Source organism: Barbatula barbatula (genome assembly GCF_947034865.1).
Source record: "Barbatula barbatula genome assembly, chromosome: 11".
NCBI lineage: Eukaryota > Metazoa > Chordata > Actinopteri > Cypriniformes > Nemacheilidae > Barbatula > Barbatula barbatula.
Window position 1 is genome coordinate 21,784,176 of NC_136774.1, and position 27,228 is coordinate 21,811,403.

General features: G+C 39.3%; 1 protein-coding gene across 2 annotated transcripts; it reads left to right on the forward strand.

Annotated features, from left to right (window-relative positions):
* The first annotated feature begins 1,803 nt into the window (after positions 1–1,803).
* cdk16 (cyclin dependent kinase 16) lies at positions 1,804–26,667 on the forward strand. Of its 2 annotated transcripts, XM_079466697.1 has the most exons (17): positions 1,804–2,366; positions 6,957–7,137; positions 11,658–11,822; positions 13,617–13,750; positions 14,056–14,181; positions 15,350–15,406; positions 15,796–15,910; positions 16,164–16,258; positions 17,371–17,433; positions 17,525–17,648; positions 17,769–17,889; positions 18,195–18,292; positions 18,416–18,521; positions 18,633–18,675; positions 19,697–19,787; positions 20,106–20,183; positions 22,463–26,667. In XM_079466697.1, exons 2-17 carry the CDS (start codon positions 7,017–7,019, stop codon positions 22,498–22,500), a joined length of 1,575 nt encoding a protein of 524 aa, XP_079322823.1. In that variant the 5' UTR covers positions 1,804–2,366; positions 6,957–7,016; the 3' UTR covers positions 22,501–26,667. The 2 variants fall into 2 exon arrangements, with proteins under 2 accessions (XP_079322823.1, XP_079322824.1); XM_079466698.1 differs by lacking the exon at positions 11,658–11,822 and having other exon boundaries at positions 1,854–2,366.
* Positions 26,668–27,228: the final 561 nt, after the last annotated feature.

Genomic DNA, 27,228 nt, shown 5'->3' on the forward strand with positions numbered 1-27,228 from the left:
TAATGTCACTCATGATATTTCATGGATTCTGAGTTTTTCACACTGTCAAACGCGCTGGCTCTTTAACATGCTTAACACGGTCAACTTGTTAAAAAACTAGTTGGACGTACAGTATGACGTAGTATTTCTGTGCTCGATCCACTCCCCCAGCAACTTGCTTCGGAAAGTTTTTTATAAGTCTGGATCCCTGTTTCGTTACAGAGATACTATTCCTTTTATTGGCCGTTCTCCCAGAAAAGCATGCCCACGCGTCATCCACCGAGCAAACCACGCCCACGCTCGAGCGTGACAGAAAGACCACGCCCAGGCGTCGACCAGCCAGCGTGAGAATGAACAGCATGCCCATCAATGCCGCTTCACTCTGTGTTTGTTTGCTCACTGCATTTCAGTGATGAATGTTATATAAACGGTGGATTTAAAGCTGGATTTGGAGATCGTTTGAAACTAATAGATGGAGCGGTCCCAGCGCTTAAAGAAAAAGAGGCCGGACATGAACAGCACGTGTTAAGTCAAACTAAGTCATACGTCTCTGTTTTGATGGCGTGTACGTGCATAATGTAAACAACACGAAGGGATAATGCGATGGTTGTGTGCTCGCGCTGTAGTTCCGTCTCCTCTGCACGTCACCAGCAGCTCGTGTTTTTCCGGAAATGATCGTACAGCTGTATCTCTCTTTTATAAATGTAATCAAACTAAATACTCTTCAAAGCTACGAAGTTTGCAATACAACTGTATGTACTCAAGATAAATATGACATTTGCAGAAACTGTCTGTCACCCCATCTTTAAACACTTGAAATGTGACTGTAGTAATGAATGCAGTGTATTTGTGTTCATTTAATTCCTAATGACAACATTATTATTAACAGCATCATTGTTTTTAATTACAGCATTTTAAGAAGATTTTAAAGTCACCTGACCCGGCTGAACAGTGGCTACCGGTGGCCATGATATGCATTTTCAAAGGTCAGATATACAGCCTGCCCTTGCCAATGGCTAGTGTTACATATAATAAAGAATACTTCAGCATGGTCGTATAAAATCATCACACTTTTGTGCTTTGCGTGTATGCTGGTAAAGAGAAAAACAACCTTATATAAAGATCAACATCGTGTACTTTGTGTTAAAACATTTCCTTTAATAACGAGAGTTGCTTGGTTGGTGACAGTTCCAATGAGCTTTCATTTTGCACTCATGTTTTGTGCACAGAATCCAAATTTCCTTTACTTGTGAGGTGAAATAATGTTAAGTAGAAAACGAAGAAAGGAAATGCCCATTTGCACCCGAGGCACACCGACACGGCCCCGTTGAGAGGATTTCCAGTACCAAAGTTACTGCTGGGGGCTCTGATGCATGCCAGAGAGATGACTCACCGAGGGGCTCCACTGCTCTACATCCTCTAAACTGCTTCATCTTAGGTCCCCCCCTCTTTGAACCCATCCCTTTTAATTACCACATTAATTATAATGTTTTACGATTACGAATTGCATTCATATTCTCTAATAACCACAAACTAGTTTGACGCTTTCACAGCATAGCTAAATACACCAAATTTGTTCCCAAACATGCTTTGCAGAAGTACATGCAAGCTTTAATACTTTGTTTTTAATATTTAATATTTCAAGATGGTCAATCTGTGTCATTAATTGATAAAACAGCACATCATATTATACTTTAAAAAATACTGCATTTAACTGCTCGGATGTCTCTCTCAACGACAACCGAAAAATCTAACAGATCAGCATTACACACACAGACCGACAGCCTTGCGCTCCACTCCGACCGCCTCCCCCCGCGCATACTTCCTGAATGGTACGGTCCGCCGTTCTAGAACAGTTTTCGGGACAGCCCACCACAGGTCAGCGTTCGTGTCGTAGGGGGGTATGCTTTTAGTTTACGTCCACATTTCGTGACAGAACGACGCAAACTACACGCAACCGACCCCGTCGGGAATACATCGCGACGAAACGTCGACGCAACGTATAATCGTACCATTCAAACGACCGTTATCGGGCGTCCCCTCACACCCGGGAGAGAGCGAGTGACTCCTGAATCTATTCGCAGCTGCTCCGTCGCCAACACAATCCACTCCACTCCGGATTTGGCGAGGAAGGGAACAGCTGCAGCAACGTGTTAGCAATTTCAGCAACGTATTAGCAATTTCAGGGGGTAAGACACCGGGGGCAGCAGCGGAATATGAGGGCTGTGAAAGAGTCGCTGGGGCAGCACTGGAGACCGACGGAGCGGCACTAGTGGATCATGGCCGAGGACTATTGGGAGTGCACGGCGGCTTCGGGATATTATTACTGCTGTTAAGATTACGCGATCGACACACATTCACGCAAACACAGGATTTCGAGTCCACTGGTAAGAAAATCACGTCAGAAATCCACCTGTTCCGCTTGTGCGTGTCATTTAAAGTCGCGCAAACCGCTCCGTGCGTCAGATGAAGTGGATAATAATGGGCCGTTTGAGTGAGTTTGAGCCGGACGGTCTGTGTGACAGAAATCCCGTTCGGGTCGGTTTAGAGTTGCTGAATGAAAACTCTAGATGTGCGAAGGAGGACAAGAAAAGAGAGAAGGAGGGAACGGGACTGAGGAAAAGACATTCCCGCATTCCTGTGCACGTTTAACACGGGCGTTGAATGTTGCTCTTTAAAGCTAGCTAACCCGGCTAGCTTGTTTATGTGCGGTTAACAGTGGATTAGTCAGCAGTCCGGCACACGATAAATGTTTAATTTAACCGACGGTGTTGTATTCACGGCTTGCCTGAATAAGTCTTATCCTCAGGCATGTTTTTATTTAGTCTTGGTGCGTAAATGTCACACCTGAGTAACGTAGGATGTTCGTCGTAGCAAGTTTAGGTGAACCACGGGTCGGTTCGTTTCATATATTCCTATTTAGAAGTGAAATAGTGTCATTGACTGCCCGCGAGAGGGGATACGTCGTCAGTGACGTATGCCGTGTAATTCATGGCAGTGTGACGTCACACATTCAACACATTGCGTGATGTTACATAAGTCGACGTCAAAGTTAGATATTGAATCGCTGGGTCAGTGTAGCCCAGGGTTGATGCTATACTTGGGTGACTGTCGGGCCCTCTGTGGCGTTTTCAAGGATGCCGTCCTGGTGGTTAAGTCAAGCAATGGGAACGGGGAAGAAAGCGGAATGATCCAGGAAAACTTTTGTCTGATCCGATAATGCGAGGCCGGAATCATTCTGGCGCCTCATATTTGACGACTCGTTGCTTTTCTGGTTGGATGGAGCGGCCGACAGTTGTCACGAGGAGCCGCTCTGACTCAGCATTGGCATGTTGGAAGTGTGGGCGAACATTGGGTGGGCGGTTTAGAGAATATTATCGTAAGGTTAAACCCAAGCGTGATAGATGGATGTTTTTGTTCTCTTCTAACTGGGACGATGTTGTAGCACCCTTGAATTTGGAGCAGTAGATAACCCGGAGTTCATCGCACCATTTGCGTGGTGGTTATTGATTTCTTGAAGAGAATTAGGGAGAGAGCTTGACCTTTTGACTTTTGTGTTGGGAGTAATTGAATTTAAAGCAGGACTAGAGTAATTCCTGGGTATGTGTTTCGCTTGCTTGCTTAACCTGCAGACATTTTTGTTTATCTTTGTGGTCTTATACATTATGTTATATACATTATTGCACATTTGCTTGAATGTACTCATCCCATGTCCCATTATTATACTATTTGTAAATAGTAAATCTTGTTAAAGGCAAGCAACAGCATTAGTGATGTGTACTTTTTGGGGTAAGAAATTAGAACAAACCCCCTACGTATTCAATTTTGGTACATAACTTCTCCCATTTGTGCTAAAACCTTGATAGAGGTATCTAGAGACTAGAACATCACATTAACCTGTAGTTTGGTCTTTTGACCCGTCCCATCGAGCAACCATAGCAAGCCTGTAGCATGCATGCCTCACTCACGTTTTAGTTTGAAATATCTTTCAGAAATAAAGCGATTACGGTTCTGTGTGAGAAGAACGGGAGTCAGCCCAGTTATCTCAACAAATTACAGTGTCCAATTAAACACAATAATTTCCAGACCTGCTACGTGTCACCATCTTAATAATATTGATGGAGTGCTGCAGTGTACAGACATTTTCCAGATTACTTTTCAGCCACTGCAGAGAAATGACAGTATTTGCGCTCGGAGCACTGTCTGAACCTGGCGTTCCAGAATCAGTCCCTATGAAGCTCAACCCGTCACCGCGTCACCTTATGTTTGGATGCGTGTCAGTGTGGAGGAGGATGCTGGTGCCCACGGCCAGCACGGACCGATGTTTGGTTTAATGCCTTGCCTGTGTTCTCAGAGATAAATGACTTGTTTGACAAATAATTTAATAAGATGTTTTACAGAGAACAGGTTTGTAGTAAACCTGTCCACGTGAGCGAGGGTGTTTGTTTTTGCTCTTGATTCAACCAAGCTGTCCGTGTCAGCTACCGGAACCCCGTGAAGCTCGTATTGACCCGTGGAGTGGATAAATGAGACTCCATCTGTGCTGAATCGGCATGGGTCAATTACGGAAACATTGTGCTTCTGAAATCAAACCTTGTCTATCTGTTTGTTGGACAGTGAAACGGATGATAGTGCTGCGTTGGTTAGCACAGCACTGGTGTCTCAGGCTTGATGCTTGACCACTGCGGACAGTAATGAAGAGAGGGAATCTTAAAGAGTCTTTAGCCTTGATTAAATAGTGCTAAGATGCACGCAAGAGCTGTGAGTGGCCCTTGACCTGGCGTAGACCGCTGCCGTACGCAATCACTTATCGCTGTGTGAATAAGTTGTGGAGGGTGAGCAGGTTAATGCTCGCGCATGGCCTCTATTTTGGTCATCTTGTTTGTCTTTTAACTATTACTTTTATTGGACCAGCAGATCCATTTTGTCATTGCTGCAGATTTAACATGCTCCTTGCTCGACTGTTTGCCAGTCAGTAACCATCGATTCTTTTACCAATTGTACACATTTTTTGGTTTGACCCATGACGAGCAGTCATGCTATTCATAACTCTTTTTATATCTGTTTGCTTACCACTTTAAACCTGTATGATATTAAAATGGTTTGTCCTTTGTTTTGGGTAATAGAACGCTTTGAAAAAAACGTTTTGATTTATATTACCCTGATTTCTATGTGACTCTGTTTGCTGAAACGGAATATTGTTGTGATAAGCAAAGGATGTTTAAAAGGCTCGCTTGCTCTCCGGCGTGCATATTTGTGCCGTTTATCCCTCAGGGAAAAAGGAAAAACTGCGAACAAGAATTTTAACTAGCTCTCGTAAATTATCCCTTTAAATGCAGATTACTGTCGAGACAGGTTAGAAGACTTTATATGATATTTGAAATCCCTGCTTGTCAGAAATTGACACTCGGCATCTAATGAAAAATGCAACAGGAAATGACGTATTGATCAACACTACAGGCCAATAAAAGTTAAATGCCATGGAGGAAAAAATGTAAAAAGTATTTCGCTTTCACCTCTTCTTTTTTTCTCCATCACACATGAAAAGCACAATTGCCAAAGTGTGATTCATGTTGCAGTGTTTGGAATTTGCGCACGCTGATGACGTTTTCTAACTTGCACCGTAGCCTAAGATTCAGGTGGTGTCATCATCGTACAGTGTACATGCATGTCTTACCCAACTCTATTAGATCCATGTCACGGAGATATTCCAAAGAAACCTATTATCCCTGGACACGTTTTTATAAAAAAAGCCTCTGTTCTTTCACTGATGTCATAATGTTAAATCTCGTTTATTGTGAACCGTGATTTCTTGCTGCCCAGGAAACATGTGGCATCTTGATTAGTGGGTCACCTTAGATCGAAGGACCCAAAGCTTGGATTTGTGCTGGAGATTGGTGCTCATGTTTTTGCCAAACCACGTGATTAACCTAATAGAAAAGCACAACCTTCTGTCATTTTGGTTTGTGTAGAGAAGCCCCAGCCAGTGTATCCCAAAAACATTGAGTTTTTTAATTCAAGCGTTTTAGAGTCTGTTTTTCCTCTGTGTTTTGAATGGAATTATTGTGTACTGCATACTACGTACTGTTCAGTGTATACTGCATGCTTTTATCAAGAAAAGTGTGCAACAAAAAGCAGCGATGAATGTTTCAAACATGGTTGTATTGTGGCATGAGCTCAATATGTTGGAGGTTTAGTTCAGTATGTCATGTAGAGGTGTTTTTCTTAATGTTGCTCTTAATGGTCTTAAAGTCTTGCCACCTGATTAAACTACAAATACAAAAATGCAATGGTAGTATGGGACGCCATTCCTTGTCTTACTATTTTGTTTTATTTATTTAATTTTACAGAATGAGTCTTCGTGGTTAAAATCCGCTGTACCATGATCTTTATCTTGAATAAGTGTCTCTCTGCTTTCCCCACACAGACTCTTAGACGTATTTGAAGTGTCTTAATGGAGTTCATGGTGCCATTATTAGTATGTTTGCTCTGCAAGAGCGTCCCAGTTGAATTGCTTGCATTTCCGGCCTAAAGACCCAGGAATGCTAAACGTCTGGAGTGCTGTAAGTGCTTGATTTATAAATGCAAACATTCACACATGGAACGATGAGTGTGAAGACGGTGTTGCTGATGTGAGTAATTAAAGTTGGCTTGGGTATTTGTTTATTGTAGGTGATACCTCTCGCTCTGAGACTCATCATGTATATCTCACTTTGATGTGTTCTCCAAAGAGCGCCAGCCGTTCCAATAACATTCAACGCCCTATGAAATAAACAGATTTGTCCTCTGAATCACCTCCGTGCTTTAGACCTGCCCCAAGTTCGTCTTGACACGTTAATTGCGTGTCGACATGTAATTTTAAGCTAATATTAATCCTGGGACATGTAACGTGCATTCATCGCGCTACAGATGATTTGTTCACTGGTTGCGGAAGATGCTGCACTTAACGTCCTGATGTTGCGTTTTTATGTCTACAGGGCGGTTAAACAGTGGCAGCCCCTCCACCCCCCTCATCTCGTCCCCCCCTCCCCCCACTGATGGACCGCATGAGGAAGATCAAAAGGCAGCTGTCCCTGACGCTGCGAGGGGGTAACAGCGGGGACAAGACCATGAACGAGACCATCAGCTCTCAGGACACAGGAGCGCACAGCGATTCCGGTACGGTAACGTGTCGCAGCCAAACAACGGCGGCGCGCTTTATTATTGCACACAACTGTGTTACTCAGTAGATTCGTACAGTAGAATGCATAACATATTTAATTCAACTTAAATAAGATGCACTTCGCTGACAACAGAGCACAGAAACATGTATGCATTGTATTGTGTTACTCTAAAGAATTCCAAAGAAAGCTCAGCATCTTTCCACAGAATCTGCACGCCTGTAAAATTCTTTCCTGGTGTATTTCCTCATTATATATTTTGCATAATCCGTACTCATAAGCTTTCGTGTAACACATTTAACCCTGTTTAAATCCATCCCATGTATTTTGCATCACATTGAACCTCACGTATAAAACGTTACATAGATTTCATCCTTATAGGGACAGTTCACCCAAAAACGAATTTCCAAAAATTTAAACTTGTCATCATTTACTCACCCTCCTGTATGACTCACTTTCTTCTGCAGAAAACAAAAGACGATATTTTGAAGAATGGCGGTAACCAAACGGTAGCGTTTCCCAATCACTTCTATTGTATGGACACAAAACCCATGCAAGTCAATGGGTCAAAATATCCAACATCCTTGAAAATCTCTTCTTTTGTGTTCAGAAATGTCAAAATGACAGAATTGTCATTTTTGGGTGAACTATCCCTGACGTATGCACCATCAAGAGTGGCCGTGTGGTCTTTGCGTAAAAGTTAATTTTATTAAAGTTTATAGAAATCTCAAAATGTGCATGGAGAATTAGACGTTTACGCATCGCATCTGGACGTGCTTATCAGCGCAATGACCCAAGTAAAGGGTCACCACCCATCCCGCTTTGCGTTGTACCAAACAGCATTTTCACCCCTTGTCCCGTACGTCGCATATTGAGAAAATGTCCACCATCAGTCTATTGGTTTCTAGTTTTATTTAGTCACATTAAGAAACGTTCTTTAACCCGAAAAGCTCATGAGATGCTTGTTTGCACCATTGTTAATTTAGCTATTTAACAGTGCTGTATCAAAGCAGTCCAGTGCACACCAGTGTCCAACAAGCTTGTTTTATTAACTGACTTTATCTAATGTATTAGGAGACGGCAGTGATTTCGGTCGTCAAGAGGGTGTGTCTGTCAGTAGATCGGGTGGCGATCCTACCATGTCAACTTGCCGAATAAAAACTCCCTAAAACATTGTAAACTGTGAGGCTTTGAAACTGTGTTTAACCTATAAGTTGCGGTTAGCGTATAAAAATACAAATTATTTGCAAATAATGAAATGGTTTATTATTCTATTAGTTTTCTCTTTTGGAGAAGAGCTTCAAAGTGTACAACTTGACGACCACACGTCTGATCTGTACTCAAAGTTTAGAGAGACAGATCACCTTCAATTAAAATGTTTTTATGTTATATAACATTTGATCCATGCCTTAATTATGTTGTAGTTGGAATGGCCTAAAATAACAAATTCTTTTTACAAACTTAAAGGTAGAAAACATAAATAAAAGTGTTTCGTTCCGTTATTATATCCCTGTTTCACGCTACCTTTCAGGTGGTGTAACACATTGTCCCACACAAATGGATTACCTGTCCCACATTTGGTTTGTTGGGAGGTGGTCACCCTACCCAAGTATGAAAAGGTTAGAGGAAAAGTAAATTTTTCTTTAATGAAAAGTTAATCTCAAAATCAATTCAATTCAACTTTATTTATAAAGCGCTCTTCACAATTTGCATTGTTCCAAAGCAGCTTTACAGGGGGAACATTTTTTAAAATACAAAAACCCCAAAAAAGGGTAAAACACGCTACATGGTGTTTTATATAGTAAATTATTCTAGTAAATAATATCTAATGTCAGCATCTCCTGGTGGTTTATTTAGCATATGTTGCATTAAGTGAATGCTTGGCTGAAAAGATGCGTCTTTAGTCTAGATTTAAATTGGGCGAGTGTGTCTGATCCTCGAAATCAAAGATGAGTTATTTTTTACTCACCACATGATGCTCAACATTTAAATTTAAGGCATCCTGCGTCTTTGGAACACAAATAAAGATATTTTAGGTGATTTTCAGGCCTCCTTAAAGACAGCATGGTTATATTTGTCGTCAAGGTCAAGAAAAGTACTAAAGAGATTGTTAAATTGTAAATTTTTTCGAAGCAACTAGAATACTTTTATAACCAAAATACCAACTACATCCATGGTGTCTGTGAGGAGGCCTGGAATTTTCTCGGATGTCACCTAGAAAAGCTTTATTTGTGATCTGAAGATGCCGTGAGGTCTTAACATGTTGAACATCATGTGGGTGAGTAAAAAATAACACAATTTTGATTGAGGTGAACTTTTCCTTTAAAAAGACAAGCTCAACAGTTAGCGTGACATAATGAACCAAACATTACTTCAATTATTATTCATTTGCATTACTGATCGAAAACAAAAGATGTTCTGATAAAATAAATCTTTTTTCCAAACCATGTACAATTTCGATTTGCATTCGGCTTTAATATGCTAATGAATTGATGCCCTTGTGTGTTGTTTTGACCGGCATGAAAACTTAGATGCATGTAATATTCAAGCATTCATAACAAGTGTTTGTGTGTGTGTGAGTGTAAGGGCATCCTAGTCAGAGGGACTAAAAAGAGCTCATATTCAGTGCCATCTGCACAATCTGTTCCTGTGTTTTTATGTAATGATATTGAGAAAGTTGCCAGAATTGTTGATTATGTTAATGCTTTAGTCTGTCAACAACGGTATTATGTGAATTACAAGTGTTGTAATTTTCAATGTGTTGAATGTAAATGTTTAAGTTAAAATATTTAGTAATAGTTTTATCCCTTTGCTGATGGATAAGGGCGATATATTTTGACTTCAGCTCTACACGACTGTGAAATGTTGGAACAGAGTAGCTTTGAGATTTATTTAGCATTTACTTTATAGCAGTGTTTCTTAGATGGAGTTTTGGCGTCACTGCTGTGTTGATACAGAATTTACAGCAACTCACAATTTACAGAGTGTTGCAGCAGTCGTTGTAATACATTTGAGAACAGTCGATTGGTGTAGTTCTTTCAATGAATCAGTCAAAAGACTCAGACATTCATTGTCAAAGCGATTACTAAATTAACTTCAGAGTCATTTTTTGACAATCTAAGTATGATTGTGAAAAATGCAGGTGTCCTATTGTCTTTTGTCGCATCGTGCTGCTCATGTAGGGTGAACTGACGCTGAATTATTTACAATATTGCCATGTGTTTATTGGTTGCGCAAAATCAAAGATCGGAGTTATTAACAGATATTGTTAATATCGGTTTATATGTGACTGTTAGCAAATGCAATGATTAGTAATTTAGCGAAAGACTATAAACACTAATTTGTATATAAAATTGTATATAGCTTATATAGTATAATATTTGACATAAGGTACAACAGTAAACCGTGCCTTGGTCGGTATATGGACTCGACCATGTTTTTTCATCAAACACTGGAAGAGTTTTTCAGCCAATGTTCGCTTGCATTTGTCATTCAACACATACATTCACCTCTTCCTCCCTCCTTGTTGTCTGCCAGTGTGATTTGGTCCGCACAAAAAACATTAAAGCACTGCATCCACACATCCGAATGAGTTTTAAAGCAAACGTGTCCATCAGATCCAAGGGCCTGAGCTCCTGTCTCCTGCCTGCTCTTTACCCCGTCTGACCAATAATCAGCATGTGTTTTCCAGCATGGCATCCTATCTCAGGCTAACTGTACCGACTGATTCTGCTCATCTCTTAAATCCAACCGCTTCAACGAAACTGCTTCAGTTTGACATCTATCTCCATAACCGTCTCACCTTAAACTGGTGCTAATAAAATCATTATGCATTACCATATGAAAATAAATCAACATAATGACCTCAAAAATTCATCTCTTTCTTTTGTAGAGTGTTCTGGCATTTCTCCAAGCCATGCACAATTTGAGATGCATTTGGCTTTGATATGGTGATGAATCGATGCCCTTATGTGTCGTTTTAATCGCCGAGTACCATTAGAAACAATTATCAGCAGCCAGATGACGAATTTATCTGTGTTGATGCTCAATAATTGAAGCCCTTGTTCCTCATTTACTAACACTTGAGATTTTCCTTGTAAATTCATCGTTTGTGTTGAAAAACTGAATGCATTGTTTCCCTGTTGATTTCTCTTTTTAATTTGATATTTCTTCTTTTCATCCTCTGATCTCCCCAACCTTGTTTTTCTTCCTTATTTGTTCTTTTCGTTCCTTATCAATCACAACACCCTTTTTAATCCATGACCACATCACTCATTACTAACCTACAAATGTGTGTCTTTTCTATTCATCCTTATAATACGATAATCTTTATTCATTCATTCATTCCCTTCACTTTTCTACCCCCACACAATTATGATTCCACTCACTCCCGCTTCTTTTTCTACCCATAATGCATTATTCCTTTATGCATCCCTCCACATCTACATTCTCCCCCCGGCTCCATCTCTGCCCTTCCCCCCTCCGTTTGTCCTACACCTCCCCTCTCCTCCCTCCCAGAGGCCATGCCAGTTGGCAACAGTGGTGGTCTGCGGGGTTCAGTGAGAGGTTCGGGGGGTTCCTTCAGCATGCACTCCCTCCTGCAGTCGTACAGCAGCGTTCTGCGCAGACCACGCAGCCTGGGCCGCAGTCTCAGCTCCTATCTCAACCACACCACGCGCCTCGGTACATCCACGCACACGCATGCACACAGAGGGGAGAGAGAGTGGTGTGTGTGAGGTTGCGCAGTAGGGATGGGAATCGTTTGGGATTTCTGGTTCCGGTTTAAATGACGTGGTGGTTTCATAAGGATGCATTTCTATTAGGGGTGTAAAGATATATTGTGCCATTACAAATTGCGATTAAGACTTTATTTAGAGCGATATTAAAGAGCCATGGTGTTTTGTTGATAACATCTCGTGTGGATAATCATTTTAGTTGAGCTGACAGCATGTGTTCTGTGTATAGCATAATATTTAACAATTTTCTTTTATACATTTTTAAAAGAAGTAAGGTTTTCTCTTAATTCCTTTATTTTTTGTTAAATTTCAGTTTGAGATTCTCAGTGACAATCGTTTATTTTAATTCATTTACACACAGACAGTTTAGATAAACGGATATAATAGAAAATGGTTAACGTTTTGGAAGTAAACCTGAAAAAGATTTTGTTGAATAAAATATGATACTTTATTAGTCATGAACCCAGTATTGTGTATTGTATCGAGTTGAGGTCAGTGTATCGTTACACCCCTAATTTGTATCTGTGAATTCAAATATAATTTATATATAAAACCACATCAAAAAGTAAGAGACCATTTCAATATTATTATTATTAACTATTTATAGGTGTGCATTTTTGATTTATTACGTGAACAACTAACAATATTGTTAATATTTGCATTTATTTGCAAGAAATGTAAACTGGAGAAACGGAAATAAATAACAGAATAGACGCTCTGTATTTTTTCAGACCTCATACTGCAAAATAAACAAGTTCATATTCCCTTTTAAGCTACAGTAATACTTTTTATGTGATAATCTTTTTTTTAAAAGATTTGAGTCACAGTTTTCATGTGTCTTGTCATGCTGTCAGTCTTTCACATTGTTGTTGACTTTTTAGCACTCCTGAGGTTTGATTTTGTAGAAATTCTGCCGACACTGCACCGAAATGAACAGAATACATCTAGAAATGCTGATAACATGAACATTTGGAACGGTCTCTTAATTTTTTTCGCAGCTTTATGTTGGAAACATCTCTGTTAAATTTACATTTTCAGTTTAAAATTAGTATATAAAAAAAGGAAAACATGGGCTTACACCCATTGTTTTATATTAAAATGAATTGGTGTTGTCCTCAGAAGTTCATTGATGTGTATCGTCATAACTAATAACATAATGTGGTCCATCTGCGTTGGCAAGAACCAAATCTCTTAAAATTCAGAAACGGAACCAGTACTGTATTTCCAACCCTATTGCACTGGGCTCACATATAATTCAGCATAGATATTAACTCTATTATACACGGGCAGACAGACTGTGTGTGTGTGTGGAGAGAGAGAGAAAGAGAGAGGGGGTGGGAGGTTGTGATATGCTCTAATGGAGAGGATGGGGGCAGCGAGTGTATAAACGAGACTGAGATAATGACTTCTATTTTTTTCCTTTTGTGTGGGTACGAGACGCATCTCCTTTCACAGTATTTTCTTAGATGAGCTATGTTTTGATCTGTATCAAATAACCCTGTCGAGAAAGAGAGAGAGAAGAACAGATAAATGTGTGAGAGATTCATTTGGGGAAAGTTGCAGCCTCACAGATTATACGTGATTACTTTTCCTCTTAAAATGAAATGATGGATGGAGGTTTAAAAGTAGAAACATTATATTTGATTTATTCACTAAATTGCATCAGTAGCATCGCAAGAGTGACGTCAGCATGGGAACGCCGGTGATGCTTATGTCTGTGTGTGTGTGCTTGTAACTGCAGAGATAGTCCATGAGGATGTAAAGATGGGTTCGGATGGAGAGAGCGATCAGGCTTCGGCCACGTCCTCCGATGAGGTGAACAGCCCTGTCCGAGTTCGTCTGAGAAACAACCCCGGCCGCAAGATATCCACAGAGGTACTTTCATCTTTATTTTCATGATGTAGGCAAATATATACACTGCACGGGGGGCTGGCTGTTTGTGACCAGTGTTTTGAGTTGTTTGTTGGTATGAGAATGCCGCACAATAACCATTAGCTTGTTTGTTGCTATTGAACATGCATCACTTGTGCATGACTGATGGTGCATTGTGGGTACTATAAATGGTCCACAGCATGGTAGCCATCAGTTGGATGACTCGCCTGCGGGCTGAATGTGTTATTACTGCTGTGGAGAGAAACAAAACCTGAACTAATAATGATTTTCCCCTGCCTCATTCTTAGGACATAAACAAGCGTCTTTCTTTGCCTGCCGATATCCGGCTTCCTGATGGCTACCTGGAGAAATTCAGCCTCAACAGTCCGCTGTTTGACAAACCGCTCAGCCGAAGACTACGCCGAGTATCTCTGGTAATGCCTCTCGCATGTGCTCGATTGGTTTTACCTTTTTTTTTCTTTCTGTACACTTCTTTTATTTTTTGTTCTTAGCTTTTATTGACTGTGTTCACACTGCAGATGTCTAGTGCTATTTGTCTTCTCAGATCTCATTGACTTTTCTCTATTCATTATTTTGTACGGTTGTAAAAGTGCACAATAAAAAAACAGTGAAGATTACAGGCCTCACTGTTCACATTTATTTCATTATGTTCAGGTCGAGTCTGATAATAAATTGGAATCTGAGACAACAGATATCTGTTCTCTCCAGCTGCAGTATGAATATTTTGTCTTGCTTTATCTCTTCTTTCTAACTTTTCTTTCTCCTGCATTTATTGCCGGGAGTTCTTTTGCTTGACCTCTCTCTCGCTCTCTCTTTGAGTGTCTTTCTCTTCCCCCTGACTGATCTTATTTCTTCAGGGTCACATTATCAAGCTTTAAAGCCATTACAAGTGCTTTGTCTACTTTGTTTCTGAATGTACAAGACCAATTTCCCCAGCATTTCTCATTGCTGTATTATTCGTTAAATGTGCAGAACCTCATGCAGTAATGCCCAGTTAATATCTACGACCCTAGTATGAACTAAGACATTATATTAAAATAAAAACAAGCCTTTTTAGCATTATTGCTTTTTCATGACAATCGAATTTTTTCTACCAATTGTCATTACTGTAATGCGAACAAAATAATATTTTAATGTCATGTAATATAGTTGTGGTAAATCCGTCGAGGACATTATTATAATTATTAAAATGCTTTCATTATTATTAAACTTGGCATAAATGTAATTCAGTACCATAAATACCACAATTGTGAACCTAATACTGAACAGTTTACATGATGTATCTTTATTAGGTTTGTAGGATTTATCCAGAATATCACACGTTTTTACTTGCCTCTCACGTGTCGTAACCCAGATCATGAGTTTGTTTAGTGCTGATCACATGTGATTTGTTGATACACTTTGATCGTTCTCAGTTTATTTTGGGGAAGGATATTTTAGCTCATCTTCGCTGCATGTCCGGAGTGCGGCACTGGCGTCTGAAACTGGGCATCAGTTCACAAACGCATTTAAAACCGTCTGTATTGTACGCATGTGTTTACGGTTGTGTTTTTTGTAATGCTGTTGTATATGTGTTTGCAGTCTGAGATCGGTTTTGGGAAGTTAGAAACGTATGTGAAACTGGATAAACTGGGAGAGGTAACGTACAAGTCAATTCTTTACATGGTTGCGTTGTTCCAAAACTCAGCGAGTCTCTACTTAAGCACCACATACAAACACAACATATGATATTTATTTGTCTCCTTAAAAGACAATCCGATAATGCATTGCAATGGATCTGGGATGGCGCTTTAGTTAAGATGACATTTGATAATAAATAATTGTTTACGAAATGTACGTTTCATTTAATATTTTGTCTTAAAAGACAACTGCTTATGTAAGCAATAGATGACCAGACCTCTCACTAAGTTTCGGAACAGAGCCCGTGTTTCCTTAAATGTCTTGGTTGACATAAATGTATTGGCAAATATGTTTTCTGGTCTTTGACATACAGAACATTATAAAGCAAAGTTCGTGTTTTTCCTCAGGGTACCTACGCGACGGTTTATAAAGGGCGCAGTAAGTTGACGGATAACCTGGTGGCTCTAAAGGAAATCCGTTTGGAGCATGAGGAAGGTGCTCCATGCACTGCCATTAGAGAAGGTGAGATACAGACTCCCCCAAAATACCCACAAGCATGTGCATGACATTTGCACTCTTGTGTGTTAATGAACCAGCAGACTTTGTCACATGTTCTTTCATGACATGACGGCTTCCAGCCCGTCCGCCCATAGTGTGACATTATTCTGTTGTGTAGTTTGTTTCTTTGTCAGTTTTTAATGAATGGCCACATACGCATGTGGAGTTTTAGAGGTCACTTGTTCAACAACTGATTTATCTGTCTGTGTCTCTGTAGTGTCTCTTCTGAAGGACCTCAAACATGCCAACATCGTTACTCTTCATGACATCATCCACACTCAGAAGTCTCTGACGCTCGTGTTCGAGTACCTGGTGAGTCCCTCACATGTGCAGTAACTCTCGCTGTACTCGTGTTCTGTCATTTACTCATACAACAATCAGCTTAGCTTAATGGGAATAAACAGGAAAGTCTTTTAGTCTGACAATTCTGTTTGGTGCTACTGGAGACAGATATTTCACACTGCAGCTGAAGTACTTATATTAAAATTTTACATTTATTTATGTAGATGCTGCTTTTATCCAAAGAGACAAATGAAGGTGCCTTTAACATATAGGGCCCTATCGTACACCCGGCACGTCGGCGAGTGTATTTTGCTAGTTTCAGTCCGACGCAGTTATCATTATCACGTCCTGCGTCAAGTTTTTTAAATAGGAAATGCATTTGCACCCATTTGAGTGCCCCTTGGGCGTGCTGGTCTGAAAAAGAGGCGTGTTCAGGTTCATTGTTGGCACGCTCCTATGTTGAGGCAACTGAAATAGACTGAGCCACTGACCAACTGAAACCCGGTCTAAAGTCAATGGCTTAATATGTTTTTGGTTATTTAAAGAGCACGTCAGTATTATGCTTCTATAGGCGGGTGCACAGCGCTCCTACAAACTGCTTATTACACACAGAGGAATGCACAGCAGGTAACAACAACATGCCACATATTAAAAATAAATGGACAACAATATTAAAGATTATTATTGTGAACATAAAGATAAAAAATCTGGCTTGTCTTGTAGACGGTCGCAGCAGATGTGTTTCCTCTCTGGAGAAGCGGTCGGTCTTTGCTCTTGCAAATTCCGCCTTGTAAATTGCAAATCCGTCATGGCGCTACTACAACTGGCTCTTAAAGGGAATGGGAGATGAGCATCTGATTGGTTTATGTCACGTTTTGCCCAAAACACACCCATGATTCATCTAGAGAATAGGGACAATCCTTTAAGACCGTGCGCCCGGGCGCTGACAGTTTTTCTTGTCCTTAAAATAGCAAAAGTGGATTCCATACTTTAGCCTTAAGATTAGTATACAAAGCTACGTTATACACCGTTTTTAGTTTAGTAATTGTAATGAGAGTGGTTCAGTTTCACTAAACATTAATATGTATATTTTTTGCCTCCATCTATTCTTTTCTCTATTTTCATGTTGATGTTTATTTTAGGATAAAGACCTGAAGCAGTATTTAGACGACTGTGGGAACAGCATTCATATGCACAATGTCAAGGTACATCCCCTACGACATATATCGTTCATGTCTGTGTGCTGCACACGAACATCAAGAATGCGTTTCTAACCTGTGTGCGGGTCTCTCTCAGCTCTTCCTGTTTCAGTTGTTGCGAGGTCTGAACTATTGTCACAGGCGTAAAGTCCTTCACAGAGACCTCAAGCCCCAAAATCTCCTGATCAACGATCGCGGAGAGTTGAAACTGGCCGACTTTGGTTAGTAACATGCAAATGCAATATAGATTAGATGTGGAAAATCACTGACACACTTCAATTGTGCACTATATTTTTAGACATTGCAAACTGTTTTTATGTGGGTTTTAATTTAATCTTTAGGTCTGGCACGAGCAAAGTCAATTCCCACAAAGACATACTCCAATGAAGTGGTGACGCTCTGGTACCGCCCACCTGACATCCTATTGGGCAGCACAGACTACTCCACTCAGATTGACATGTGGTGAGCATTTGACGTCCTTTACATTTGATATTAATGTGTTTTGTGTAACATTACGGTTCAGTAAGACTGAAGTAACAGTAAGAATATGATCATCCATTTAATCTGATTGGATTGGATTCTGTTTATTTTAAATTGTGTACAATTTGACTACTTAACTTGAATAAATTGAGATAAATACAAATGCGAACATTTGTGTGTTTTGTTATATTGCTGTTGGTGTCATTATATAAAAGCGCTAAACCAAAAAGTATCACTTTTGTAGAGATTTGTGTGAGTTGTGTTTTAATGTTTGTCTGTCTTTGCAGGGGTGTTGGGTGTATCTTCTATGAGATGTCTACAGGTCGGCCCTTGTTCCCGGGATCCACAGTAGAGGAGGAACTTCACTTCATCTTCAAACTGCTCGGTACAGCGCTCTCCCACTCTCTCCTCCTCTCCCACTCCGGTCTATCTGGGTCCACATCTGACAGTTTTGTGCCTCCGTGTGTGTCCCTGGGATATTTATAGACCCCCCTGTGTCTTTTCATAGGTACGCCCACAGAAGAGACCTGGCCTGGAATAACCTCCAATGAGGATTTCATCTCCTATAACTACCCCCGTTACCGCGCCGACTGTCTCCATAACCACACTCCACGGTAACGTCAGCTGTTCACCTGGCCTGATGCCCGAAACTGTCACCGTTCCTGATGTTAAAAACCCATAGGCCATTGGAGGTGTCTTATCGTATTTGTGATTTCTCTTGACAGATTGGACAACGATGGAGTCGAGCTTCTGTCCAAACTGCTGCAGGTAATCTGTGTGTTATACAAATAGAAGTGTTGATATGGTCACCGTTGTTATTTCAAAGTTCATTTCTCTGCTTATTTGTCAAATACAGCGTGTCAGTTATTTGAATGCGTGTATATTTTTTATGTGTGTACACAAAGATAAGTTATGCTGCATACTACCTAACAAATAGTACTGTCAACATTGTTAAAGTCAACATAAAATCCAAACAGAGACTGTTTACTACCTTATGAAACACACTTTTCGTGCACGTCGTTCTGAAGGAAAACGCTTTAGTTTGCTGTTGTAATCTTTCACGAAAACATAACCTGTTCCATTATGTTAACCAACAGCCAGCCACACTTTGGATATTTGCACAGAAATGTAATACTGTATGATTATAAATAATAAGGCAATGACAGCAAATAGCAGATTCTATTTATATTCCTGCATTTAGAAGACGCTTTCATCCAAAGCAACTGTTACAGTTGTTTTGGCTTTAAATACAATACTAAGTTTAAAACCATATGTCTTTATTTGGGGGTCGCAAAAAGATCCACTCCACATAAAGGTGGCCCTACAATTAAAACGTTTGAGAACCAATGATTTGAGATGCATTTCATCTGTATAGTTGTTCTTTTTAAAGCAAATCCACGATCTCGGTGTTGCTAGCACTGTGCAAACGGAGCCAGAGGAATCAACACCGGACAAAGTCCATCCTACATTTTTCTCATTTTTCCATCTTGGAATGTCAGAATCACATCACGTTGCAGAGCAAAAGTGGGATGTGAACACATTTCATGTTGACTTTAACTTGTGAGGGAGCTTGCCCAATAAATCACCTCTTTATGCTGCGCTGTGTGTGGTTTAGTTGTTTGTTTATCAACTGGTAGAAATGCATGAGCAAATGTTCCCCGAGAACATACAGTACATACTCAAAACATGTATTGTTTACCCTAATATGCAATGTTTTCCTTGTGGACGATGTTGTTTCTGTGATGTTGTTCATGTGTGTCCACTTGACTAACGCTGCGGTTTCGTTCAGTTTGAGGGGAAGAAAAGAATCGCGGCAGAGGAAGCCATGAGACACCCATACTTCCACTGCCTGAGCGAGAGAGTTCTCACTCTGCCAGACAGTGAGTTCACACACACACACACACACACACACACACACACACACACACACACACACTAATGGGAATTATGATGCTGTGAAATAACAGATGCATGTGCACACACACATCTCATACTGACTGGTAGAATTAATAAAGCGCCAGAAAGATCTTGCACTCTTCTAACGTGAAAGACGTTTCATTTTTCATAGGCGGTATGTGCCGATCTGTATTTGCTCTGCATGTTTTGTTGAAATATGCTAACATAAATACTCTGATCTTAACATTCAGCACATGTTTGTTTCTGTGTTTTAATGTCACGGTTATGTTTCTCCCTGCCAGCTACATCAATATTTGCACTTCAAGAAATACAGCTGGAAAGGGAGCCGGGCATGAGGACGAGCTCTCTGTCAGAATCAGGTAAACCAACACAATGAATGATGATGAGAGATTTGAGCTTTTTGTGGAGCAGCTCTTTAGATTGTGTGTTTCAGTTTCAGTTAGGCAGACATTAGACCATAAACGTAAAGTTTGTGCCGATTTGATACTTATTCTGGCTAAGAACCGCCTGCTTCGACCGATGTATTGTGGTCCATGTGAGACTAGATCTTTGCTAGCTGGTTGAGCACTTATATTCCAATCCTCCTGAATGTTATTCATATTTAACATACCAAGATATGTTGCTCATCATGATGCTTCAAATTCTTTTTGCGCTCACATTTTTCATCTCGTCTCGCTGTTGTTGTCTGAGATCTGGATTCACTCGTCCTTGCTCTCTATCTCTATCTCTGTAACTTTCTATTTTTTGGCTGCTTCTCTCTGGGCGTATTTACAGCAGTTATTAACACCCGTTTGCGGTGAGACAGATGGCCATTTACACCTGGTTGTCCACTTCGGATCGCCTGAAAAATTATCACCAGTTGTTAAGAGATCTCTTATTTTTGCTCATCTCTCTATGATCTATTTGCACACCTCATGTCTTGTCTCAGTAATGCACAGTTACAATGATGATGACGTGTCTGATGTTCTCAGGAGGAAGCTCTTATTAAAGGAATAGTTTGTCCAAAAACTAAAACTTTACTTTTTTGGTGAAATTCAAAAGGTGAATTTAGGTAAATTAGGGTCGCTTTTTCCATAAAGTGACATAACACCAGAAATCAGTATCATAAAACTGTCACAAAAGTCAGATCTTTTCAATTTGATGATATAACATTTTCCCAAATTATAAAGAAAACGGCATCCAATATCTTCTTTAAAGATTAACCTTTGTGTTCTATGGAGGCAAGTCATACAGATGAATTGGGTGAATTGTTCCTGTAAGCTCCATGTATTATTCAGTGCTAACTTTGTGTTCGACTTTGTGTTTGCTACGATCTCTCAGTCTTTTCTCTTCTTGTCTGTTTGTATGTGGTCTTACGGCGTAAACACATTTAAACCATCACTTCACTGCGCTCCAGAGCTTTTGCAAAGATGTCTAAGGTTCCGTCACACCTTAGGTACATATTTGTCACCCTCTGCTCAAAGCAGAAGGTCACAAACAATGCATTTCTTCCCCTCATTTTCTGTTCATCTGTGTTTACAGTCTGGATTTTCCCTACAGGAATGACATAACCACATACATTATGAAATGTATTGAATTTTGTGTTTTGTAGTACATGTGTCATTCAGCAGATATATTCATTCTTTTGTTTAACGGACTGAATCAAATATAAGGAACACCTTGGTATACAAATCTACATGATGAGAAATAAAGTTTGACTAGCAGAGAGAAATCAAAACATCAATACACAAAATTTACAGACTCATTTAGTACCCTCATTCTCATTGGTTGTTGAATGGATATTTGTTTAATTTGCTCGAAGTCATATGTCCCCCAAAACCATCCATCACCTTTTTTGTGTACGATGTTATCAATCCTTTAATGATCCCTGTGACACTCCGCATGTGCATGTCAGTGCAGGTTGCACGGTTGTTTTGCTTTGTTTCCAAATGAGAAATCCAAAATCATCCAACAACAATTTATGCGCTGATGTAACCATTGAGATGTGAATTTTGGCAAACGTGTTGGGTTTTTGTAAGCTAGCAGATTTTGAGAGTCTCGAGACAGGTGAGTTTTTGAAGTTGAGGCCATGTTTTAGTGCAAGTAAATAAATGTTCAAAGGAAATAACAGACACTCTCGAGGACAAATTTGTCCATGGCAGATAATGGTAGAGACGACCTCCTACCGTAAATGACGACTTTGCTCGCAGGGGAGCGCTAATGCTAATGTGCCCTTTCAGCCTGTAGCTTTAATAAGAGCAAAAACTGCTGTGAACTGCTTCCTGTGTGAAAACCTGTCGTCCCTCATCAAACAAGAAAACAGCCCGGCTTCTCTAGAGCCTTAAACTGAGCATGGATGACGGCTTGTGTGTGTGTGTGTGTGTGGCCGGGTGTTTGGGTTTGCCCACCTCACTCACAGCTCATGCCCAGTTCTCTAAATGAAGTGAGCGCAGGTTTTCGCTTTCTCTCTCCTTCCATATATCCTTGGATGTACCTTGTTTAATATTATGAACCCTGATTTACTAACAAAGCCATTTATTGATAAGTTGTTATTTGCGATTAAGTTGAGTAATCATGATTTGTAACGGATGGACAGCCCTTTTGCAACATTTGACCGCCGCGCGTTGAAGTAAATTTCTTTCTGTCTCTCTCTCTGCAGTCAACAGCATATCTCAACGACAGAGCCTGCTCTTCTGAATGCACGGAGCGGAAAGGACAGGAAGACAGAAGACGCGTGGAGACGTTTCCTGTCGGGAAGATGAAGGGGGCTTTTTTCATTGCTAGTTCTGTGGCATTATGTGCTTAGAAGGGGTCACTGTAGCTGTTTACATAGAGAGGCTGACGACGAAGTCATGTTTTGTTTGTCGATTTGTGTACTTGTTATTTTTGATGATGATGCACCCTGCCCCTTCCCTGTATACATTACATACATATACATGTTTGCTATTCCTTACCAACAGAGTTGTATCGATCCAACCACTGAAATCAGATGCTGAATGTTGTTGGATATGGGATGGTTTCCTGTGCGTAGCCTCTTCTTTCATTGACTGCAATACTCTTCAAGCGTGATGTGCGTTAAAAGAAGGCCATTTTATGAAGGAATGTCACAAAGCATTAATGCTATGAATATCGATCGACAATAAGCCAAGTTTAAATGAGTGGTGGAAATCACTGTAGTCTTCCAGAACATTATTCCTCCTCCTTTAGTGAACTGATCCAAAAGCCAACCTTTTAGTACTATGCCAACATATAGAATCTGTGATCATTAAGCATACAGGCGTTGTTTGTGTTCATCGGATTTTCGTAGTCTGACCACGTTTGGCTTTTGTTTGCAAAATCATTTCATATTCAATTGTTGTTTACATGTTTTCTTTTTGCCATGCAATACATTTTGATCATCTAGAAAATGATTTCACCAAAGACCCCACGTGTCCTTCCCTCTTGGTTTAACCTAGTCTGAGCTTCCACATCCATCATCATTCACCCACCGAAGAATCAGCTGCACTGTGTCGAGGACGAGCATTGAGCCTCCGATGTTCTCCAGGCTTTTCCTGTGAACACCTGGTCCACGCCATGTTGATAGTTCTTCCATTACCATCTGGTTGAAAACTGAGCTTGCTTCAGTCTGTGAGATGAGGACTTATAAATGAGATGCTAGGGCTTGTGTGGTGAACGGGTTGACTCGTATAGGGCTCAGGTTTCTGTCACTCTGCCGAACAGCTGAGCGGGCTGGATAGTGTTCCACGTGTCGGCCCGCTTGTTCATACTCCGCAGGGTTTGGAGCGCATTGGTGTTGCGTCACACGCTGCGAATTTATCACACGAGTGTACCAGGGATTCGCAAACCAAGGCCTCTGTGCACAATGTCTGTCATCTACAGTCCTACAAATGTGATTTTTGGGTGTCTGGGTCATGTTACACCTCGAAAACAAAAGTAAAACTGTATTCTACGTAAAAAAAAACAATGAGGTCCATTTTAAGCCACAGTTTTTTGCATCGACATTTAATTTCAAACTTTCCCCACAAATTCGTATTACTGTAATGCAAAATAACAATAATCTTGTTACAATAGCAATATGAAACGTAGGATGTTCAATGTTGTTGATTGAAATACGATTTATTTTATTTGTGTATTTTAAAATGGTAATATATTCACACATGGTTGTGTGAAGATCCTTTATTGTAAAATGGTTCTTTTTTAAAACAAAGTTCAGAACCACCTTTAAGAGTAAGATGTCTGGATGCTATAGCACAAACACATTTACATCAAATTTTAATGGTTCCAAAATAATCTTAATTGGAAAATATTTGTCTTTTCATTTTAAGATGAAATGTGACCCAAGTCTTTTCTGGAAAGATGCGCCATATCAGAGGTGAATGCTGACAAAATTTCTATCATTTTTAGTAAATCTATAGTTTTTTATTTGATATTTCAAGCAATTCTAAAATGTTTGGTCACCTGGTGATAGATCGCGACCTCCCTTCTTCCCTGCTGGAGATGACCTGTGAATACCTGTTTGCTATATTTGTGTGTTTGAGAGAGATGAGGGGAATGCGGTCCTGCATGGCAGTGTTTTAGACTGTGGTACATTGTAAATAGCCTTAGAATGTTTTTTTTGTTTGCTTGCAAAAGAGTGAAGAGTGCAATCCTCATAACAATGTATAATTTTTGTTATACTTATCATTGATGACATTTGTTAATTGTGTTTTCATTTTTTTTAATGAGATGTAGTAACCGAATGACGTTACTAGGAGATTTTTGTGCTGTAGATATTTTGGTTTGGATGTTTGTCAGTTCATGAAAGTGGCTCAAGTTTATTTAAATCTTTCATCTGGAATGCGGAAAGTGAAAGGGCTTCAGTGGCTATATGTGCTTGTGTGGTAACCCACTTTTCATCACTGCCCAATAATGGCTGATTTACGCAATAACATCAATTTGTTTCTTTTCTAATGAAAATCGTCCCGTTTTTAATTTTCGGCAGAAAAAGCAGATACACAAACACTTTACACCAGAAACAGTTGTGCGAGAACACATGGCTGTTTGGCCCTTTCATAAGTGTGACTTTGAATGCATTTGTACATGGAGACATTCTGAGCCAGTAAACATGTTCAGTTCTCTGTATTCATCTGGGTAATGTTTTGATGTTCTTGAACGGGCATTCTGTGCTATAAGAACTTGATCATTGATCAGTATTATTTTATTTTCCTATTTTTGTAATCGTTCTCTACAAGCGCCCAAAGTTTCAGCCATGTCACTGTTGTTTTTCCAGCTGGCATTGGTCCATGTGAAATGCTGAGGAATAAGAGTCGCAGTTCTATAAATATGTTGAAAGCAGTTTAGACAAACACGTAAGCAATACTCACTGTAAATGCACATCTCACATCTCATGGGTATCTAATGCAGGAATTACACTCAGATGGCCATAGTATATTTTTGGTTAAAATTAAGTTATGCACATATGAGTGGTCATTCTTTCTATATAAATCAAGGGATGTTTACCCCAAATAACAGTTGTGAAATGTTTAATACAAAAATCTTTTTTTATCCTCTTTTGAATGCAATAGTTAATTCTTTGATCAAAAATACGTGGTTCAGATGTTATAATGGAAAACCTTTTATTTCATGCAGAAATATTGCTGACTGTTATTTCTTGATGCTTGAATGGAGTTAATTTCTGACAAACTTGATCCATCTTTGTCAAACTCTTGAATATTGGCACAAACAAGCTGTAAAGCATTCAGGTGCATAAAGACAAATGTGAATCATATTTTGAGGAAATACAATCAATGACCCAAATTTGACTTGTTTTAATTCATTTTTTATTTACTTAAGTTTAAGGACTTGGGCTACTGTGAATAAACGTAATAAGAAATATTCACACATTCACACAACTTTTCCATTTGTATCTCATTTACAAGTCCACACATAATCTGTTTAAGAACAAAATCTTATAAATTTCTAGCTTTACATCAAAAACATAATTTGCTGGTTCATGGTCCGGGACAGTATATGGTTATACTATAACTGCATATGAATCGATTTTTGTATTTATTTACAAACCTTTTATTAAGTCTTACCCTTAAATGTTTGATTCACCATATTCACTTGTTGGCAAACCCCTACAAGGTTTATATACAAATCAGAGGTATGATAAATTATTTTGGTACAAGATGCCTTCCAAATTCTATATAAAAGTATTACAGTTTTGATGTGAAATTTAGTTTGTAATGTAAAACACATTTGACAAATCAAATAACGGTCATGACTGGCACAGTCCTTTTCATTTTTCTTAAGTCACTTTTAAAATCTGGGTTCATATTCTTGAGTGAAATCATATATTTATGATTGCATACAGCCACAGATTACAGTAAGCAGAACAACTGAACACATGATACAGAAGAAATCATACACTTAATTTCATTACTCATTTACAATCCAAATATTTTGTGATATTTTCAGCACTTAAAATTTGGAGTTTAAACTTGATGATCTGTCTCTTGGTATAAATCGACGCAGTTCCACATCATATCATGATTTTAAACCATACCACATGCTTTAACATGCATTACACAGCAGCGTGATTTGGTGACTGCTTCTTAGCTTTTGCTGTTGGTCAATGCCAAAGTTATCTGAAGCCTTGCATGGGTTGGTGTTTAATTTTTCCAAGGAATGTTATAATGCTGACACTCTGCTTTGTGTTTCTTACTGAGCCAGTTTTACTGCTGTGAATTACTGTTATGATAAAATCACATACTTATAACCCCAGTATTCTAAGACACATCTTTGAAAATGTTACATAAGCCCTTATTCTGTTTATTTATTCTATCAAAGCTATATAATTCAATAAAGGTATGTCCATTTCTGAATAACAATTTGTACTTGGTTGTATTGTTTTCATAGGAGGTTATACGTAAAGAAACTTATGTTACATATATAACACAAACAAACATTGACATTGAAGTACAATAACTTTTTAATTGTATTCAATGCATACAATAATAGAAATAAAGGCATTTCTGAATAATAGTTTAGTTTAGTTCAATTCTGTATGCTTGGGAGATAATATTATGCTGCGTTCATTGGAAATAAATAATATTCTTAAAATTCTTATTCTACTTGGAAAATACCATATACATAAAGCAAAGTTTTTGTCAATTGTATACCAAATGATAGATTGTTTTCCACAGATATAAAGATTTTGTATGATTCTTTAATATGAATATGGAGCAAAGCTTAAGACACATCTCGGCTACTAGATACAATCCTTAATGTTTTAGATGTATAACTGATGTGATTTTTTTTATTTCGGTTTGGTTATTTGTATTGTGCAATGATGTACTGTATTTGTACTATTACATATTGTATTTTACCCCATTGAGGAATAAAACAAATTATACCGCAGTGTATCCTCAGTACGCTCGTTTA

What these genes read in the sequence shown, in the direction of transcription:
- cdk16 (XM_079466697.1), top strand. Translation starts at nt 7,017, where the DNA reads ATGGACCGCATGAGGAAGATCAAAAGGCAGCTGTCCCTGACGCTGCGA. An exon ending in GACTACGCCGAGTATCTCTG is followed by an intron (nt 14,182 to 15,349) that starts GTAATGCCTCTC and finishes ATGTGTTTGCAG; the next exon opens with TCTGAGATCGGTTTTGGGAA. An exon ending in AGTTCTCACTCTGCCAGACA is followed by an intron (nt 19,788 to 20,105) that starts GTGAGTTCACAC and finishes TCTCCCTGCCAG; the next exon opens with CTACATCAATATTTGCACTT.